The sequence below is a fragment of the Cetorhinus maximus genome, chromosome 22 (genome assembly GCF_964194155.1).
Source record: "Cetorhinus maximus chromosome 22, sCetMax3.hap1.1, whole genome shotgun sequence".
NCBI classification, from domain to species: Eukaryota; Metazoa; Chordata; class Chondrichthyes; order Lamniformes; family Cetorhinidae; genus Cetorhinus; species Cetorhinus maximus.
The window spans coordinates 22,777,585-22,800,099 of record NC_135900.1 but is presented as its reverse complement, the minus strand read 5'-3'; the positions used below and the strand labels follow the sequence as shown (position 1 = coordinate 22,800,099).

The following is a 22,515-nucleotide window of genomic DNA, read 5'->3' as shown; positions in this document are numbered from 1 at the left end:
TCAGGGTGAGATGAAGCTATGAATGTTAGCTATGAGTTGTGTTTGATAGGGATTGTGAGTGATGGGGGTGTAGTGATTCAGCAATGCCTGAGGATAGTGGTGCAGTTGGTGGAATATGGCATTTGAGGATACATTCACTGGCCTTGACCACTCATGTGAGGTCATTGGAGTTTTTGAGGCATCGTATCAGGGTCCTTGGGGCTAGATGCCTGGCATTGACTATCAGGGCTGTTTAGTCCCCCTGCCTTTGCAAAGTTTGTCCACAGGGCCTCCTGGTCCTCTGTGGATAAATCACAACTCTCATCCTATCTATCTTCTCTATCAAAGTGTCTAGTACAATGTCAAAGAACCTTTGACTGTTGTGCTATAATTGACTCTTCTTCCTGCTCCGACTCTTCCCCAAACAGTTCCCACACCTGATCCAGCGAGAAAGGCAAATCAGATAATTTTGTTAATGGTGAAAGACTAGAAGCTGTGGAAGACAAATGGATTTTGGCCCATATGCACAAAGCACAAAAAGTCACTGCACAGGTGCAAAAGTTGAAGAATGGAAAGTTGGTCTTTATCTTTAGGAGAATGGAATACAAAAGGTAGGAATTTATGGGTAAAATGCACAGACATTGATCAGACCCCATTTGGAGTCCTGCATATTCATCTTGGTGAGGGTACACTGCAGATTTCATAGAATGATAAAATAATGTAAAAGATTAAAATAATATAACAAAAGATTAATGAGGTTTCACAAACTTGGCTTGTCTTCCCTCAAGACTGGGGAATGATCAATAGAGGTGTATAGAATGATTAAGGAATTCAATAAGTTAGATAAAGAGAAACTATTTCCCCTGGTGATGGAATCTGGACAACAGGGCACAATCTTAAAATTAGAGTAAATGAATTCAGCATGAAATCATTAAGCACTTTTTTCACAAAAAAGGATGATGAAAATTTGAAACACTTTCCCACAAAAGATTGTGGATGCTAAGTCAATTTGAATTTGCAAGACTGAGATTTTTAGATTTTTGTCAGATAAGGGTATCATGGCAGATTGAGCAAAGTTTGGTAAATGCAATTGAAGTACCGATCAGCAATGATCTGACTGATTCATGGAACAGGCTAGAGAGGCTGAATGGCCTACTCCTGTTCCTATTTCCTAGATATCTTTACCACTTATAAAACTTATTTTGATTATTTGGCAAGAACAGACAGCCTCAAATGTATGAGGAAAGAATGATTTATGATACACAAGCTTGAGGATTGAAAAAGACCTAAAAATTCTAACAGCCCAAATCTGTCATCAGCAATACCACCTAAATATATACTGAATTGTGTACAAAACATTTACTGCTCTAATGCTCTCTGGAACAAACTATGTATCTATATTGTAGCATGACCTGTGAAATGTGTTAAGTTCTGCACAACTTAAAACATAAATTATATATAATAAGATACTTTTTGCTGCCTCAAACCAGAGTTAAACTATTTTGGTTAGGGCCTCCTAACTTAGCGTCATCTGATATATATGGTGAAAAGCTGATGCCCAAATCCAGCTCCCTGGGGACCATCATTTGTCGCATATTGCAAATCAGAGAATGAACGCTTTATCCTTAGTCTCTTTGTCTCCTATTCCCAACCAGCTACCAAATTGAACATCAGGTGGTGACTGGTAATTGCTCTTAGCTATTAGTCTTATCCTATGCCTCCATAAGATCCCAACACTACTTTTTGAAAGCAATTTTACATCATATCAGACCTCATTTTAAGTTGACAGTATCAGGTGAACTTATTTTGCAGAAGATGAACAATCACAGCAGTCGCATGATATAGTAATGTATTTACAGTAGGTAACTTTCCACCTAACTTCTCTAGTGAACAAGATAATAAATGGACTGTAATTTCAAAAACAAAGAATCTTTTGTAAATAGTTTTTAAGTGTTTGGAGTTTTTTTTACCATGACAGGGATCTGTTTAAACAGTTCCAAGGAAATATAAATAAATTAATTTTTTTCTAATTCTGAAGTTTCAAATGATTTATTTCCCCTCTGGGATTTTAAATAGATTCTTGGATTTACACAGCACATTTTTTTTATATATCAAAGCCAGCAGGACTCCCTGAATTTGAATATCTGGCCATGCAAATCTAGCAAGGAACTGTCTTGTCATTTACAAACTGAGCCAATCATTCTGCATTGTTTACATATTAATTGTTTCACTAGCCTGCAACTGTTCAAACGTGAAACATTGTATTGAGATAAGGTTGATAGAGGAATCCAACCCTCAAGTGTTTTGTTTTGTATAGCGGTTGGATTTAAAGTGAGGCAAAATTACTTTTTTTGTTAGATTATTTCTAAATGGCCCAGAAAACCCCTACCGGTCTGTACAAGATTATGCGACTATGTTGACAAATAGTGTACATGTTGTATTTATCTCTTTGATTTTGTATGAAATGAAAGTAATCATTCATATCATGAATGGCGTATTTTCATGTTTAGCACTGCTGATAAAGAGCTTTGCATTCTGGGGGCACTTGCTGGGAATTTTCATCGGTTAAAATTTTGGAATTACGTGTTCGGATTCCTTGTGTACACTTCCGGCTCACAAAGCATGCACTGCGGGCATTGAAGGCAAAAATTATTCTCTACATATCTTCGAAGAGTAGTCGATTGTTTACTCCATGGGTTAAGATAGTTGTGCCATCCCAACAATACTGTCGTGTAAGGCCACCTTAAGACCGATAAGTTGTTGTGATGGTGCCACTGGGATACCTTGTAGTTAACCAAAGAGTTAAACAATTTAATCCCGTTTACTAGATTTGAAAAGATAAGAAGTTCAATTGCTGCAGAAATACAAGTAGTTAATTCTGGAGATACTCAACTGGTCTGTCAGTACCTGTAAAATATGTAAAACTGCAGAAAGAGTCTATATATTAACCCACCTTTCCTCTTCACAGGAGTTGACAGATCTGCCATATACTAGATTGTTTGCGGCTAGCACAAATTCAATTGCTACTTCAGCATAGCATTATTGAATTACAAGTATATATGTAACTTTAAACCTTTTGTCCCATATAATGTGATGTAAGTCAGATCTATAGGTTTTTTTTTGAATGTGGGGGTGAAATTTCAACTTATTGTTTTCTACTTTGTTGTGCATTGGAAAAAAAGCGCTCCATTGTAATTTATAAGTTGCAGTGTCGTAAACTGACAAAGTCCTTAATATTGTAAAATATAGAAAATTAATACATTTCCCTTTGTAAAAGTCATGCCCTTAAAATTGTTTTTCCAACATTCTTGATTTTTTAGAACATATATATTACCCATATTATTTGTTTTATCTGCTTCAATCAGTTTTGAATATGTTTTCTTTATCATAGATCTCAAGAGCTTCCTTTTAAGTCTTAATGGATGTCATAGTCTGCTGGAGTTGTTACTAGATGGGAATCCATTTCAACAAGAGTCAGGCTGGAGGTGAGCCAAACCTATTTTTCAAGCTTTGCTGTCTGGCGGGCAGGATAGTATATTACTGAATTTAAATGACAGTATAAAAATTTAAATGACAGTATTTCACATGTCATATCACATGTAAAATCAGTTCTAATTGTATAGACTAATAATGTGTTAATTGTATAAAAAGTAGGAATTCATGGGTTAATTTCGTTCATCTTTTAAATTAATCATATGGTTCTGTTTTCCTGACAAATAAATTGTAATACAAAGATAATATATTATGTGAATTTAGTCAGCAATTTGCAGTTGCTGCAAGGGACCCTGAAAAGTGTTAAAAGAGTGCACTTTCATATCTGTTGTTAGACTAAAAGAAGTTACTTGTAACATTAAATTATTTAAATTTCTCCATGTATGATGTCGCATATTTGAGGAATGTACAAGAAGTATAATTTTTTTTAAAAGGTTAGATTGATAAGTAAGAGACATAAAGCTCAAAATTTTTGGGACTGGCGTGGATGGACATTTGCACAACAGCAGTAGAATTGGAACTTTGATCAGAAAACAAATTCTGCCAGATCTTCTTTGCATTTCTTCAAGTTTTCAAATTTGTCAGACGTAAGAGCAGCTACTTCTTGGACTGAGGAGATGAAGGTCTTCTCTCTGACTCAGCTTCAAGGATTTTAATTTGCAAGCTGCATGGCTTTGATTGCCCAGTCTCATCAAGGTGAAGATACCAGGCCATCAGGATAAAATATTTTTTTCTATCTGAGAGATTGGGCCTGAGTTTTGCTACCGATGCAGGTGGCTCGAGTAGGAACTTTCTGACATGGCAGACAGTCTTGGTTTAAAGGGTCTTGTTCGCCCAATTTTTGCTGGAGGAAGGCATGGGCAGATTTGATAAGGGAGCTTAAGGTGAAGGAACCCTTAGGAGGAAGTGACCATAATATGATAGAATTTACCCTGCAATTTGAGAGGAAAAAGCTGGAATCGGATGTAATGGTATTACAGTTGAATAAAGGCAACTACAGAGGCATGAGGGAGGAACTGGCCAAAACTGACTGGGAGATGAGCCTACCAGGAAAGACAGTGGAACAGCAATGGCAGGAGTTTCTGGGAGTAATTTGGGAGACACAGCAAAAATTCATCCCTAGGAAGAAGAAGCATACTAAAGGGAGGACGAGGCAACCATGGCTGACAAGGGAAGTCAGGGACAGCATAAAAGCCAAAGAGAAAGCATACAATGCGGTGAAGAGCAGTGGGAAACCAGGGGATTGGGAAGCCTACAAAGACCAACAGAGGACAACTAAAAAAGAAATAAGGAGGGAGAAGATTAAATATGAGGGTAAACTAGCCAGTAATATAAAAGAAGATTGCAAGAGTTTTTTTAGATATATAAAGGGTAAGAGAGAGGCAAAAGTGGACATTGGGTCGCTGGAAAATGACGCTGGAGAAATAGTAGTGGGGACCAAAGAAATGGCGGAGGAACTGAATAGGTACTTTGCGTCAGTCTTCACAGTGGAAGACACGAGTGACATCCCCAAAGTTCAAGAGAGTCGGGGGGCAGAGCTGTGTATGGTGGCCATTACCAAGGAGAAGGTGCTAGGAAAACTGAAAGGTTTGAAGGTGGATAAATCATCTGGACCAGATGGATTACACCCCAGAGTTCTGAAGGAGACAGCTGAAGAGATAGTGGAGGCGTTAGTGGTGATTTTTCAGGAATCACTGGAGTCAGGGAGGGTCCCAAAGGACTGGAAAATCGCTAATGTAACCCCCCTGTTTTAGAAGGGAGTGAGGCAAAAGACGAGAAATTACAGGCCGTTTAGCCTGACCTCGGTCGTTGGTAAGATTATAGAGTCCATTATTAAGGATGAGATTTCAGAATACTTGGAAGTGCATGGTAAAATAGGGCAAAGTCAGCATGGTTTCATCAAGGGGAGGTCATGCCTGACAAATCTGTTAGAATTCTTTGAGGAGGTAACGAGTAGGTTAGACAAACGAGAGCCAATGGATGTTATCTACATGGACTTCCAGAAGGCCTTTGACAAGGTGCCACATAGGAGGCTGCTCAGTAAGATAACAGCCCATGGTGTTAGAGGTAAGGTACTAGCATGGGTAGAAGATTGGCTGTCTGGCAGGAGGTAGAGTGGGGATAAGGGGGTCCTTCTCAGGATGGCAGCCGGTGACTAGTGGAGTTCCGCAGGGGTCAGTGTTGGGACCACAACTTTTCACTTTATACATTAATGATCTAGGTGAAGGAACTGAGGGCATTCTGGCTAAGTTTGCAGAAGATACAAAGATAGGTGGAGGGACAGGTAGTATTGAGGAGGCGGGGAGGCTGCAGAAGGATTTGGACATGTTGGGAGAATGGGCAAAGAAGTGGCAGATGGAATACAACGTGGGGAAGTGTGAGGTCATGCACTTTCGTAGGAAGAATAGAGGCATAGACTATTTTCTAAATGGGGAGAGAATTCAGAAACCTGGAGTGCAAAGGGACTTGGGAGTCCTAGTCCAGGATTCTCTTAAGGTTAACTTGCAGGTTGAGTCGGTAGTTAGGAAGGCAAATGCAATGTTGGCATTTATTTTGAGAGGACTAGAATATAAAAGTAGGTATGTGCTGCTGAGGCTTTATAAGGCTCTGGTCAGACCACATTTAGAATATTGTGAGCAATTTTGAGCACTCTTGAAAGCATTAGCTCAGCAGGGTCTTTTCGGGCAAACTGAAGTGGAGTGTATACTTGGCTTGATTGACATGTTTCATATCTCTTCTGAGGGGCTGTGAGCCATGAGTCATCAAGAAGCTGGCCTGACTCCATGAAAATTGAGAGAAGCTATGAGATGTCTATCCCCCTCACTGGAGACAGCCAAGTTGGAAGTGAAGGGTGCGGGCTCAGGTACAGGAGTCCCGGAATTGGTTACGGGCAAGTTACGGTCATGGGTACATGCGGGAGTTCCAGAATTAGGTCAGCCCGACTCCAAGAAAATCTGGGCCATATTGTATGTTTGGTATCAAAGTTTTGGTAGTTGGTACATTCTGTAAAATAGAACTGAGCTAACTTTTTAGACTCTTTTGTTTTTTCTCAGTATAACCTGATATTACAACAGGGTTTTAAAAAATTTGCTCATGGGATGTGGGCATCGCTTGCAAGGACAGTATTTTAGTACTTATTGCCCTTCCCTAATTGACCTTGAGAAGGTGGTGGTGAGCTGCCTTCTTAAATTCCTGCTGTCCTTGTGGCTTAGGTACACCCACAATGCTGTTAAGGAGGGAGTTCCAGAATTTTGAGCCACAGTGAAAGGATAGCCAAGTCAGGGTAGTGTGTGCCTTGGAGGGAAACTTGCATGTGATGGTGTTCCCATGCATCTGCTGCCCTTGTCCTTATAGGTGATAGAGGTCGTGAGTGTGAGAGGTGTTGTTGAAGGAACCTTGGTGAGATGCTGCAGTGCATCTTGTTCACACTGCAGCCACGATATGCTGGTGGTGGAGGGAGTGAATATTTAAGGTGGTTGATGGGGTGCCAGTCAAGAAGGCTGCTTTGTCCTGGACGGTGTCAAGCTTTTGTGTGTTGCTGGAGCTGCATTCATCCAGACAAGTGGGCTGTATTCCATCACAGCCCTTGTGCCTTGTAGATGGTGAACGGGCTTTGAGGTGTCAAGAGGTGAGTGACTGCTGCTCTTGTAGCCACAGTATTTATATGGCTGGTCCAGTTAAGTTTCTGGTCTATACTACCCCCCAGGGTATTGATCTTGGGGGATTCAGCAATGGGAATGCTGTTGAATGTTAAGGGGAGATGGTTAGATTCCCCATAGCCTGAGATGGTCAATGCCCGGCACATTTGTGGTACAAATGTGTCTTGCCACTTAGCAGCCCAAGCTGCACGTGGGCCCTAACTGCTTCATTATCGGAGGAGTTGCTAAATGGGACTGAAAATTGTGCAATCATCAACTAACACCATCAATTCTCACCCTATGATGGAGAGAAGGTCATCGATAAAGCAGCTGAAGATGCTTTGGTTTAGGACACTACCCTGAGGAACTTCTGCAGGATGTCCTGGGACTGAGATGATTGACCTTAAACAACTACAACCACCTTCCTTGTTAGTAAATATGACTCCGGCCAGTAGAGAGTTTTCCCCTGATCCCCATTGACTTCAATTTTACAAGAACTTCTTGTTGCCACACTTGGTTAACTGCTGCATTAATATCAAGGGCAGTCACTCTCATCTCACCTTTGAAATCCAACTCTTTTGTCCATGTTTGAATCAAGTCTGCAACGATGGGCAGAATCGCCCGTGCCCACTGGCACCGGGAGTCATGGCGGTCATGAGCAGATAATATGGCAGGTAGGCCAAAAATCATTTTCATGCTGTCATGAACACATTTGCAATCATCTGCTCCACCCATCAATGGTGGACCATGTTTCCCACTGCTGGACGTCGGAAATTTCATTGTAATACATCTGCATATCATTATAAGCCCAGCTCGCCGGAAGGATTGCAGCTCACCACCACCTTCTCAACCCTATGCTGGATCATCTGAACATGTTGGCGTGATTGCACGATGGCGTGTTTCAGAACAACATTTATAAGGCATGCATCTGTCAAGTTGCACTTCATGGGAGACTCAGGGGGTGAGTGCACAGTAACGTTGCGCAGTGCTCGCGAGGGTTGCCTGTTGGACCTCAAGGTTGAGGCGCTGCACCTTCAGGCGAGAGAACAGGCAAATTGCATTTTCTTGGTTGGCTGACAGTGCAGTGCTGGCGCGAGGACTATACTGTGGTTGAGGCAAGTTGCGGGGGTGGGGGGGGTTGGGCTGGGGCGTGGCAAGGGCAGCACTCTGGTTGAGGCAAGTTGGAGATGTGGGGCAAGGGCAGCACTCTGGTTGAGGCAAGTTGGAGGTGTGGGGCAAGGGCTGCATTCCGGTTAATGGTAGTGCACAAGCACGTGCTGGGGAGGAAAGCGGCCACGTATTAGTCAAACCTTGTATAAAGTGACCATTCCTCCATAACTGAGATAGTTTGGACACAGCCACATTGACATGCTTGGAGTCAAGCAACGCAGAGGCCTGAAAATGCCACCAAATGCTCCAGAGCTTTTCTTGTGTCCCCTGCATCGAAGCCTGAAGAGAACTTCAATCGTGACAACTTATCTTCACCTTATTCCTGTAGAAATCTCGTAGCTATGAGGTTGTCACAGGAAAGCCTATTGCATCATGCCTGTGCTATGGCATCCACATGTGGCTCGTCTGAATCATCGCCCTCTTCAGATTCATCCCATTCCAAGTACCATTCATCCATGCAGATATCTAACTCCCCCATGTCGCTCTCTCTCTCTGGCAACACATCTCCACTTAGCAACACTAGTTTGTGCAGGGTGCAGCAAACAACAGTGATGCGGGGACAATCTCTGTGGTGTGTATTCAAGAGCCCCACCTGACCGATCCAAACATCAGAAACGCATCTTTAAGAAGTCGATAGTTTGCTGTATTAAGGACCTTATGGCTGAATGTGCAACATTTTATCTCTCCTTAGATGCACTTTGTGGCCGATGAACAGGCATCATTAGCCATATCTTCTGGAGCTATCCCTTATCACCAAGCAGCCAACCCTCGAAAGCACTGAGCTCCCTCAAATATCTCTGGCACCTGGGAGTGACTCATTTACGAGTCTTGTGAGCCCATTGGGTGCCAAGCACAAACACGTTGGAGCTGTTTTCTGTGATCACAAATTAGCTGGATGGTCAGAGAGTGAAATCTGTTTCTATTAATGAATTTCACAGCCTGCTGCCAGGGAACTCTCAAGGCCATGTGTGCAGTCGACGGTGCCCTGCATTTGCTGGAATTCTGAGATCGTCACAAATCCCACAGCTTCAGCATCCTGGCTTGCTTTATCTATGCGGAACTACACATAATGGTGAAATTGCCGAAAAGGGTACCTGTCATTTCCCTTATGTATTTGTGTGTTGCCAACTGAGAGACTCCACCAAGGTCCATAGTGGAGCCCTGGAATGATCAAAAAAGTTCAATGTGGCGGTAACCTTCAGGGCAACTAACGTTGAGTGCCATCCGAACCTGTGTGGTGCGACTTCCTCATGTAGAATGTGGCAACTGTGAGCTACCATATCCCTCGACCAGAGAAGGCACTTGTGGCACTGTCGTTTGCTCATTTCCATGTATGAGCTGTGTTTTCCATAGACCCTTGGCCGTGGATTTGGCCCCTTCTCATCAGCATCTGGGATATCCTGAGGTCCCGCTGGCTCTTGTTCCTTAGGCGCTGGTATTCCCTGAAATTTGCTAATCAAAGATGGGCCTTTCTGCTCCTCATTCTATTTAAAGTTCTGAAGAAGGAAGCGTTGCCTTCAGCCTACATTCTCCACCCCTGCTTGTATCTGTGAATGGATACAATTGAGCAATGCAGTTCCTAGCCCTTGACTTACCCTCAGTCTGTAAATGACATACCAAGGCAAATGCTTGCAGGATGATATCATTCTGGAGGACAACAGGTGGCTGAGTTTTCCATCTAGATGTGACTGCACATTCACAACGTGGGTCTTAATTAGGGTCAAAAGACCCAAGTCCTAGGATTCACAGTCAGGCTTCTTGTAGTTGTCTTCCAGTGGCTTTGACAATAACTATCAACACCCAATCCTTGCACTTATGTCCTGACTGCGCACACGGTGCCTTGAATGCCATGACCAGTGTATTGGGAACATGGAGACTTGTAGAGTCCCTGCTGCCTCTGTGCAGCAGACATGGCCCTTGATTGTTGGACCCTAGACATAAGGATCAGATGCCAATCAAAACCATATGCACCGCAGCACCTAAACCTAATGGATTTTTGCTTAAATGTGCAGCATTAGGGAAGGAGTTAAGTTTGTTCATTGTGCAATAGACCCTTGAGTCCAGCACTCAGCTCATCCATGTTCTCCATGGTTTGAGCAGGACATTTATATGGTGCCCCTTCAATCAACCAAAAATTCCTGTGCTGAATTCTCCCGCATGCTGAGACACCCCTCCCCAATAGATTTTTTTTCTAGCTTGTTTTTCGAACTGCGTCATTGTTGGGTGAGATCAAAATTGGTGCTGCTGACTTTTGTCCATGAGACCAGCTTCCAACCACCCCCATCACCCACCAGGTTCCTCCCATCCTCCTCTATACTCACCCCCTCCTAATTCTCCTATCTCCTGTCACTATCCAGCCTCCCTGGTTACCCTTGATCCCATCATTGTTCATGTGGATATTCCTGTTCTCCCCCTGAGTCCTTTAATGTTGATGTGCTGTGCCCTTTATCGACCTGACCCTTTCCCTTCTCGAGCTCATCTGCACCCTGACATTACGGGTTCCCTCCCCATGACACCATCCAATACCCCCCACAACCCCCTGCTGCCGCAGCGCCCCCCCCCCCCACCCTCAAAGACTTTTCAGCTAGCTACTTACAGGATCCAGATGCTTCCCTCTGCCTCACTTACAATACCATGACTCGAAGGACAGTCTCATCAATATGCCCCCAACAGCATGGCTCCAGCCCAGGACGCATGTCTCCCCCTCTCTTCTCGTGTTCCACACACCCCCCTGAGCCCTGCCTGCATCTACCCCCTGAATAGTCTCTTCAATATGCCCCCAACAACTTTGCTTTAGACCAGCACTTCCCCTGTAATCCCATCTCCTCCTCTCTTTTCATGTTCCACACACCCGCTGAGTCCTGCCTCCGTCTACCCCCTCGCCGCTGGTCCTGATTCCTGTGTCCAGCCTTGGTGCAGCATGAGATAAAAGCACCTGATATCTCGCAGCAACGCTCCTAAAGGTGGACGAAAGCAGTGTCTACTGACCTCCAAGTCATTGATGAACTGAAGCTCACCAGATGCGTGGCACATATACAGTTGGGAAACAGACCATTCTAATTACACTGAAGGCCCACTTAATTTAGAGGGGAATCATAATTCTGGGGAGTTAGCCTTTTAATGAGCATTCATAAGGTGCAAATGAACACAAATGTGGTTCCTGACATAAATCAGCAGGAAACCCAACCCACTGTTAACCCACCATCAAGTCTGGAGAACAAAATTCTAAATTAATTTCCAGTTGGTGAGAAATAGACATTTTCCAGCAAATTTAGTGCCCCTGCCCACTACGATTCACCCCCGCAGGTGGAAGTGGAAAATTCTGTCGAAGGATGAGGACTTCAAAATTGTGGCGTTGTCGGTTTGAGAGCTAGTCAAGGTCAATAAGTATAGGGGTGATGGGCGAATAAGATTTGGGGCTAGTTAAGACCTGGGCAACAGAGTTTTGGATGAGCATAAGTTATGTTGGATTATAGTTGGAAAGCCGGCTAGGGGAGCATTGGAACCGTCAAGTCTAGAAGTAACAAAAGCAGGAATGAGGGTTTCAGCAGCAGATGAGCTGAGGGAAGATTGAACGACATTATGCATGTGGACCTGGGCAGTCTTGGTGATTGTGTGGATATGCGGTTAGAAACTCAAACGAAGTTGTAAACTGTTTCATTCAACTGAAGGGATGGGAACAGCAAGGCCCAAAGACAATGAAGCCTTCCCAATATTTAGTTGGAGTAAATTTCTACTCATCCATTATGTATTTCGGACAAGCAGTGTGACAAATCAGAGACTGTTGACAGTTCTGCTGAGTTAGTGGTGAGACCGAGCCAATTGTTGTCGACGTGTGTGGACCTTGAAGCTGTGTTTTTGGATTATATCACTGAGGGGTAACATGTAGATGAGAAATAGAAGAGGGCCAAGATGAGATTTTTGGGGAACTCCCAAGGTAACAGAATAAGAGGGGGGGGGGGGGAGAGACGCCGTTGCAGTTGAGTCTCTGGCTGTGTTTTTATAGATAACAATGGAACCAAACCAGGGTATTTCCAACCAGCTGGATGATGGAGAAGAGGTGTTGGAGGAGGATGGTGTGTTCAACTGAGCTGAAAGCTGCAGATTGGGAAGGGATGAGAAGGGATCACTTATGATGGTCACAGCCACAAAGAATGTCATTTGTAATTTTAACAAGTGCCTTTTCAGTACTGTGGCTGTGCTGGAAAACTGATTGCAGGGATTCAAATTTGAAATTGTGGGAATGCTGGATTTGAGGAGTGACAACACATCCAAAAAATTTAGATAGGAAAGGGAGGTTAACATTGGGCCGCAGTTTGCAAATACAGAAAGGTTAACTAGGATTTTTGAGAAGAGTGATGAAAGCAGCAGCATAACTTGAGGAAAATTTACATCAAAAATGAGCTCTGCAGGAAATGTTGTAGGTTTACATGAGCAAAGTCAGTACAGAAACTAGCCTAATTTACATATAAGTGTGATCCAGTAAATTACTGGCTAAAATCTTGAATCGCAGGTATGTGAGTTTATAGCTATCCGTACATCTCTTGTTACAGTGTTGTGGAATACTGCCCCACTATCTAGCTAAAAATTACCAGTTTAATAGTCAGTTCTAAATACTGTTTTGCAGAATCACTTAGTCACTTTATCCCCACAACAATGTAAGCAAAATAAGCTGATCCTAGAAATTCATAGAACACGGAGTATAATACTGAATTGGAACATTATTGTGTATTGTTTTTACTGTGGCACTTTAATTAGCTACCTTCTAAATAGCACACAATGTTGCTGATCTATTCTATCAAGCGTCTCCAAACATGGACCAGAAAAACATCAAAGCATTAATTAGTGATGGCCACTCCTTCCCATTCAGTAGAAGAAAATTTCTATTCTAATTGATGATTGAGCGACACAATGTTCTAACTGTATACTACTGAGTGAACAGTTGCTGCATATTGGTTGACCTTTGGTTAATTGCAATGTATAATGAGACATTGAAACCTGACATTGTTTTGCGATCCATGGAATGGTGCTTGGAAACTGTTAGCTAGTTGTGATAAACAGTTATTGTGTTCTTTAAAGTTTTTGAATGTAAAGCATGTGAAATGCACATGTTATAAGCAAAATTTCACTTGTGCAGGACCAAACATTTCTTAGTACTTTTCATTTTGGGGAGTGTTAAGCTGGCATGGAGATGAAAGCATCATACATATGGGAACTGCTATCATTCAGGGTCTTAGGAATAAGGTTACTCAAAGTTCATAATCAGAGCTCATTATAAGCATTTGGCTTAAACGTGCAATCAACAGTAGAACCCACAGATCATTGCTGTCATAGGGCAACCAGACTGAACATTGCTCTTGGATAAATTAATCATGACTATTTTATTGCTTCTTGTTACATATAGCAGGAACCCTCCACTTCTTACCACATGCAGGGAAGTTTGGAATACCTATGTGATAAGAACCAGGTAGCTCAGGCATGTAGGTTTACAAATGATTGCATTTCTGTTGAGAATAGATTTACAGCGAACGAGTAAATATATGTTTTAATTTATACAAGATTTATTTTAGTTTCCCATTCAGAAAGGAGAGAGCCCAAAATCATCAAAATTATCACTAGTTTAATGGCTGTTTAAATACTTCATATAAGTGTAAAACAAACATTGGATAACATTATGTAGTTGTTTTAAAAAGTGCATGCACAATTTGCCATGAAGAAATTGCAGTGCTTAATATAACACATGTTCTTCATTGCAGAAAATGTGTTACATTACTTAATTCTTATAATTGCAATGATTTCTTATATGCTTTGGTCTGGAATTTGTAGTAGTAATGATAGGGAAACAGAGTTTTCCTCTAAAACTGACAGCAATTTCAGGGGTCTGCACATGCGCAGTTAAACGCAGAGATCCAAAATTTGCTGTGAGTAATTCTATACTTGCCCATGAGGTGCGCTGTTGAAGTCCCCCCAGAATGCAATCAATTAGAAACCATTGAACTGATGAGAATTTCTACATTAACATTCTTAGTTTCACTGTAAGAACCCTTGAGAAAGTACCATCTTGTTGAATGAAGTGTAACTGGGTTTTTAACAGCATACTAAGTTCAGAATCACTGCTAAATGGTCTGACTGGCCCTGAAATTTTATTTTCATTTCCTGAGTGTTAAATTTCTCTAATATGATAAAGAAAAATTCACTTATTTTAAATTTTTTAAAGTTTATATTTTATCTTCTACCTTAGTCCCATGGGTATGTTCCAATAATTTATCTCACGACGTGTAAAAATGTAAAATCAAATGTGATGGGATCATTGTTTTTTATTTCCTGGTTTGCTGTCTATGAGAATGCATCAATATATTTTGCTGCTTACCCTGTTTAATGATATCACTGTTGTTGGACACCTGGAGATCCCCTTGACAGCATCAGAAACAAACTGACATCGGGAAAGAGGAAGCCCACATCGTGGACACTGCTTGACCTTTATGGGCAGCTTTCTTCGAGGTCAGCAATGAGCACCGTTACTTCATTGCTGACTGCAAAATCCAGCCCTTTCTATTTCGTTTTACTGTATTATTAAGCCAGTATACTGCAATAATTTGTAAATAAATTTCACCCTCATGCACCAATTACACCCTCATAATATAAAGATGCGGCTTCCACTGATGATTTAATGCAATTGTAAACACTAGTGAATCTCCCATTGCCTTGCTCATAATTATTCATAGGAAATAAAATGCCTTTTAAACGTGTTGGCTTTAATTAGTCCGGGGTGGGGTTTACACTTCTGGAGCAAATAAGAGTCATTGCCATTTCTGTTCTGGCATTGCCCATTGATTGCAATGCACTGGAGGTATGACAGCATTACCAACTCTAGTATTTTAGCATATACCAGGCCTGTAGGAAGCAAGTCCAAATGCAAACTTTCTGCTAATTGCAATCACTTAAAAAAAATATTAAGACTCTGACTAAGTATGGAGGAACTGTTGATTTTAAAAGTGTCCATCAACTGAGGCCATTAAAAAGAATAATACATGTACATGGAGTTTTAGGAGCCAAGCGCAATTAAAAATTGTCCACCAACTGAGACCATTGAAGAAATTATTTTGAAGTGGATTAGGGTGGGAGGCAAGTGAAGTGAAAAATGCCATTTAAAAATTTACTCTGAGCAGCAGGAATGGAAACTGACAAGGTCGTTTAAAAATTTACCCAAAGATAGGCAAGTGTTAGAGAAACAAGAGCCATGTAAAAATTTACTGAGTTATGCTGGGACAGGAGAAAGTGAAACCAATGGGGCTATGAAAAAATCTAGAGCTGGACTTAGACTGGAGGAACAGAGGCTGACACAGAGACTGAACAATTAACGGAGAACTGGCATGGGGCTCACAGTGCTGTGGAAATTTAAACCAGAACCAAGGCTGATGATGTCGTAAAGCTTGAGACTAGAACTGGGGCTAGAGCAAGTGGACTTGACAACAGCTACTGCTACCATTAAAAAATTAACACAGAGCCGATCTGGCGCTAAAGGAAGTGAGGCCGACATAACCAGTGAAAAATTTATTGGTACCTTGACCGGAGCTGGAGGAAGCAGAAGCAATTGAAAAAAATAATTTATGGAGAGCTGGAGTAAAGCTGACAGCATCATTAAACTTCAAAGCTGCACTGGGGTTGGAGTAAGAAGGACTGATGACAGCAGAATTTAAAAAAATATTCGAACAAAAACACAGCATCATAAATAAAGTTGCAGCAACGGTTTTTAAACTCGGCACAAACTTTTAAAACTTACACATAATTTCAAAAACATAAAGGAAAGTAATTAACACAGACACACTAGCAGGTTTAGAGGTTGATTTAGGGTTGCTGTAACAATGGTAACAGAGGTACAAGATTTCCATCTAGTGGCAGAATGCCTATAACTGCATTGTTACACGAGCTGTTTACAAAGAAAAACTCCACTATAAGGCTTAAGAGCAATTTGAAGCTTAAATGTTGACCGAAAGGCATAACTAAAAAAATCATGACAACAAGAAGTGAGCTTTCTGGAAAGACTGTGGGTGGAATTTTTCATTCTGGATACTAATTGCTATGGTGGATGAGAAAGTTGGCATCACAAAAACAGAAACAGAAATACCTGGAAAAACTCAGCAGGTCTGGCAGCATCGGTGGAGAAGAGCGCAGTTGACGTTTCGAGTCCTCATGACCCTTCAACAGAACGGAGTTTTTCCAGGTATTTCTGTTTCTGTTTTTGTTTTGGATTTCCAGCATCCGCAGTTATTTGTTTTTATCTCAAGAAAGTTGGCATGATTCCTTGGGGGCGGGTCGGATTTATCTGCCCGATTTTGCGCTTTTCAGCTCATTACTTATGCATCAACGAGGAGCTTGTCGAATCTCGTGGTGAGGCAGTCAGCGATTCGTCCGCCCTGCCATTGACGTCAAAGGTCCTGGCGCCATATTGAAATGGCACCCGCACAGACATTCACTCACTGCAGGCCAGGTGTGTAGTACAGTTCTGCTTCAACATGGCACCAAAAAGGCCAAAACCCTCTGCCCCACACTTCAGGAATGCCTCCCGGGGATTCCCCTCCAGATTGTCCAGGAATGGCGGGAGATCCTCTTTCCTCAGAATAAGAGCTGGGGGTCCTCTTACCTCACCACTCAATGCTGCAGCCTGCCTAGTCAATCACTAATTATCTCTTCTCCCTATTCCAGCTACCAGCAGGAAAAGGCAGAGGAAGAGTTCCAGCAAGTGCCTCAGCCCCAGCCCCAGGACCACCTCTGATGAGGCAAGGGAGCCATCAAATGAAGACCCGTCACTGCGTTCACCTGCACCCTCCACCAATACAGATACATGCACCTCGGTGGGTGCTAGTTCTAGAGTAGGCTGGCGTTAACAATCTGGTTATCACCTTACTGACACATATCCACAGAAGGCAGAGGCAGTGGCAGCCGAGGTCTCTGACACTCGGAGGACTGCTGAAGACAAGGCCCCTCCTGAGTCCATGTCCGATGGTGAGCCTGTGGAATCGACCCTGAGAGAAATGATGAAGATGCAAAAACAGGCAGAGGAACATCAGGAAGAGGTGTCAGAGGTGTCACCAGACTGGAATAAATGATGGGGGACTTGTGCACATTCTGACTGATGTCGTGACTCTGGTAAGCGAGTGCAACAAAGTCTCTATATGAAGGATGACAGCCACCTTGGAGACCCAGGTCCAGCAGTTTCTTCCAGATTTGCACGTGGAGCTGCAGACCATCGCTCTGTCCATGGGTGCATTGCAGCAGTGGTGAGGCGAATGGCCGACAGGACACCTTGACCTCCCGCCAGGTCCTCCTTCTACTCAAGGAGTCAGGGAGGAGTGCTTGGGCAGCCAAAGGGAGGAGGAGCGCCAGCCAGGCAACCTGTGGCATCCAGCCAGGACACTCCAAGGGTGTCCTGCCATTCCAACTCCCCTCTGCCTGTAAACCAATCAACTCCAGTAGGTCAGCCGAGGAGGGTGCACCTGCCCCAGATCAGGGGACCTTTAGCAGGCTGGGGTCCTCCAGGCCTTGGCCCACCAAAGTCATCTCAGACAAGGCTGTCTCCACCTCTGTTACAGATATCGGGGCAGCTCCTAGACATAGCGGTAGGGTTAGAAAACTTTCACAATTGAACAATGGTGGCATGGATGTTCATTCACTGTATATAAGCTGCGCTATTGTAAATATATTTTGCATTTATCCCTCTCCATTTCTCAGGTAATGAATGGCTAATCGATGTGATGCAAAGTCCTGTGTTCATTCAATGTACAAATCGCCACTCGGCCCCTCGAGCCAGCTCCACCATTCAATAAGATCATGGCTGATCTGAATGTAAGCTCAACCCCACATTCCTGCCTACGGCCGATAACCTTTCACCCCCCCTTGTTAATCAAGAATCTATGTAACTCTGCCTTGAAAATATTCAAAGACTCTGCTTCCATCTTTTGAGGAAGAGAGTTCCAAAGACTCACAACCCGCCAAGAGAAAAAAATTTCCCCTCATTTCTGACTTAAATGAGTGACCCCTTTATTTTTAAACAGTGACCCCTAGTTCTAGATTCTCCCTCAAGAGGAAACATCCTTTCCACATCCACCCTGTCAAGACCCATCAGGATCTTAAAGGTTTCAATTAAGTTGCCTCTTACTCTTCTAAATCTCAGTGGATAATCGATTGGGAATTCATTGCATGACTGCGCACTCAGTGACCTAGGGTAGATAGCAAGGATTAGCCTTTGTGAGATGGTCAATGCTGAGGACTGTAATGCTATGAAAATAATGTTTCCGCACATCTGGGTGCTCAGCAGGATCTAAGAAGGGAAGAAGTTGTCATTCACTGCTTTCTCAATACTGACTGGGCCATGTCTCTCCCAAATGCCAAAGCGATGCAGGACATAGACTTGGCAGGCTTCTGATGAATGCAGGGTCATCAGTGTTTGTAAAAAATCAAAAAATAGTCCTGCTGAACCGCTCTCTGTGAGGACAATTCAAACTCAGCTTTGGGTGCATGCTGTCAAGTAACAAATCACTGCGACTTGATGCTGATGGCATCTTGGGGTGCAGTAGCAAGATGAGGCCTCTGAAATTTTCATGCATGAGAGCTGGCCTTTGGAGAAATGGTGCTGTCTGGATGTAGCTCCCCCTTGAGATGGACAAGTGGTAACCATTGAAGAATGTTTTTCCTGTTTGTGCCTTGTTAAATTGCTGTCATACTAGCATGAGTGCATTCATGTGCGCAATGGAATTTCACCCACTTGAAAGATGCCATGCCCACTGATTTATTGATGCCATGGTTGAAAGGACAGCACTATGTGTAGCTACTTATGGAGGTGCGCTAGTGCAGTGCTTATTACATTCCACAACAGCCACATTTCCCGAGGTTACTGCACCTTCCAAGGATGACCCCATTGTTAGGGATGAAGGTTACTTATGCTCCCTCCATGATCATTGTGAGATTGGTGAACTTTCGTGATATGTTGACACTTACAATGAAAATTTTTGTGTCCCCTGCATTGAAGCCTGAAGAGAACTTCAATCATGACAGCATGTTTTCACCTTATTCCTGTAGAAATCTCGTCGCTATGAGGTTGTCACAGGAAAGCCTGTGCATTGGCATCCACGTGTGGCTCGTCTGAATCACCGCCATCTTCAGATTCATCCCCTTCCAAATCCTCTTCATCCGAGCAGATATCTAGCTCCTCCATGTCTCTCTCTGGCAACAGAACCCACTTTGCAACATGAGTTTGTGCAGGGTGCAGCAAACAACAATGATGTGGGACAGTCTCTGCGATGAGTTTTGAGGAGCCCCACTTACGGGTCCGAACATTGGAAACATATCTTTAAGAGGTCGATAGTTTGCTGTATTAAGGACCTTGTGGCTGATTGTGCAGCATTGTATCTCTCCACAGATGCACTTTGTGGCCGATGAACAGGCATCATTAGCCATATCTTCTGGGGATACCCCTTATCACCAAGCAGCCAACCTTCTAAGCACTGAGCTCCCTCAAATATCTCTGGCACCTGGGGCTGACTCAAAATGTACAAGTCGTGTGAGTTCCATGGGTGTCTAGTGCAAACATGCTGGAGCTGTTTTCTGTGATCACTCAATTAGCTGGACAGTCAGAGAGTGAAATCCTTCTCTATTAATGATTCTTACAGGCTGCTGCCAGGAAACTCTGAAGGCCACGTGTGCAGTCGATGGCGTCCTGCATTTACTGGAATTCTGAGATCACAACGAATCCCACAGCTCTGGCAATCCCGCTTGCTTTATCCATGCAGAAGAGCACATAATGGTGAAATTACCAAACAGGGCATCTATCATATTCCTTATGCATTTGTGTGTGGCCAACTGTGAGTTCTGTCACTTTCCACCAAAGCCAACAGTGGAACTCTGGAATGATCCGCTGGCAAAAAAGTTCAGTGTGGCGGTAACCTTCAGAGCAACCAGCATTGGATGCCGTCCAAGTCTGTGCAGTGTGAGTCCCTCACGGAGAATGTGGCAAATATGAGCTACCACATCCTTAGACAAGTGAAGGCACTTGTGGCACTGTCTTTTGCTCATCTCCCTTTATTATCAGCACCTTCTGTAGACCCTTGGTTGTGGATTTGGCCCCTCCTCGTCAGCATCTGGGATATCCTGTGGTCCCACTGGCTCTTGTTCCGCTGGTATTCCCTGAAGTTTCCCAATCAACGACGGGCCTTCTTCTCATTCTAATTAAAGTTCTGAAGAAGGCAGCGTTGCCTTCAGCCTGAATTCTCCACTCCTGCTTGTATCTGTGAATGGATGCAATTGAACAATCAATGGAAATTTCCATTGAATGGTCTCGCCCCATATGCAAGGCAGCAATGCAGTGCCTAACCCTTGACTTGCCCTCAGTCTGTAAATGACATACCAAGGCAACTTCCTGCAGGACGATAAAAACAAAAAACTACTACGGATGCTGGAAATCCAAAACAAAAACAGAATTATCTGGAAAAACTCAGCAGGCAGGACGATATCATCCTGGAGGACAACAGGTGGCTGGGTTTTCCATCTAGATGTGCATCTTAATTAGGGTCAAAAGACCTAAGTCCTCTGATCCACAGTCAGGCTTCTTGTGACTGTCTTCCAGTGGCCTTGACAATAGCTATTAATACCCAATCCTTGCACTTATGTCCTGACTGCACGCATGGTGCCTTGAATGCCATGACCAGTGTATTGGGAACGTGGACACTTGTAGAGTCCCTGCTGCCTCTGTGCAGCAGACATGGCCCTTGATTGTTGGACCCTAGATGCATTCTGACATAAGGATCAGATGCCAATCAAGACCTTATGCAGTGCAGCACCTAAATTTAATGGATTTTCGCTTGAATGCGCAGCATTAGGGAAGGAGTTAAGCTTATTCATTGTGCATTAAACTCTTGAGTCCAGCACTCAGTTGATCCATGTTCTCCATGGTTTGAGAGGGACATTTATACGGTGCCCCTTCAATCAACCGAAAATTACTCTGGTGAATCCTGAATCCAGAGACCCCTCCCTGTTAGATTTTTTTTGTAGCTTGTGTTGCGAACTGCGTCATTGTTGGGTGAGATCAAAATTGGTGCTGCTGACTTTCGTCCGTGAGACCAGCTTCCAACCATCCTCATCACCCACCAAGTTCCTCCCATCTTGCTCTATACTCACCACCTCCTAATTCCCCTTTCTTCTGTCACTATCCAGCCTCCCCCGGTTACCCTTGATCCCATTATTGTTCATGTGGATATTCCTGTTCTCCCCCAAATCCTTCAATGTTGATGTCCCCGTGGCCTTTATTGACCCGATGAGCCAATGTGCACCCTGACATTTCGGGATCCCTCCTTGAGACCACCCAATACCCACCCCACCTCCCCCCCCACCCGCCCCGATGATTTTTCATCTACCTACTTACAGGATCCAGATACCTCCCCTGAACATTACTGTTCCCTCTGCCTCACAATACCATGGCTCAAACCCCCAGGGCCAATTGCCTTAGGTGACTGAACACACGCTGCACACCATACTGTTCACGACTGTCACTGCCCAGGGAGGCCTTCCCCGACCCAAGTCCGGGACCAAGACACATGTGCCATGCAGAGCCCTCTGGCATGGTCCGTACAGCCCCTGGACAGTTTCTTTAATATGCCCCCAGCAGCATGGCTTTAGACCAGCACTCCCCCTGTACTTCCATCTCCTCCTCGCTTCTCATGTTCCACACACCTTGAGTCCTGCCTCCATCTACTCCCTCCCCGCTGGTCTTGCCTCCCATGCCCAGCCTTGGTGCAGCATGTGATAAAAGCATCTGATATCTCGCAGCAACGCTTTTAAAGGTAGGTGAAAACAATGTCTACTGACCTCCAAGTCATTGATGAACTGAAACTCACCAGATGCGTGACACATATACAGTTGGGAAACAGACCATTCTAATTACACTGACGGCCCACTTAATTTAGAGGGGAATCATAATTCTGGGAGATAGTCTTTTAATGAGCATTCATGAGATGCAAATGAATGCAAATGTGGTTCCTGACATAAATCAAAAGGAAACCCAACCATCAAAGTCGGGAGAACAAAATTCTAAACTAATTTCCAGTTGGTGGGAAATAGACATTTCCCATCAAATTTGGTGCCCCCGCCAGCTATGATCCCACCCCTCCCCCTCCCTCCCCATCCCGCAGGTGGAAGCGTTAAATTCCGTCGGAGAATGAGGATTTTAAAATTGAGGCATTGT

At 43.5% G+C, this 22,515-nt stretch overlaps 1 protein-coding gene across 1 annotated transcript in view; it reads left to right on the top strand.

Moving 5' to 3' along the window:
* The window catches only part of lrriq1 (leucine-rich repeats and IQ motif containing 1), a 226,967-nt gene that overhangs the window by 103,758 nt on the left and 100,694 nt on the right, over window positions 1-22,515 (top strand). Inside the window, exon 14 of the mRNA XM_078568561.1 lies at window positions 3,371-3,464. Coding sequence (XP_078424687.1) covers window positions 3,371-3,464 — 94 coding nt within the window. The remainder of the gene's footprint in view (window positions 1-3,370; window positions 3,465-22,515) is intronic.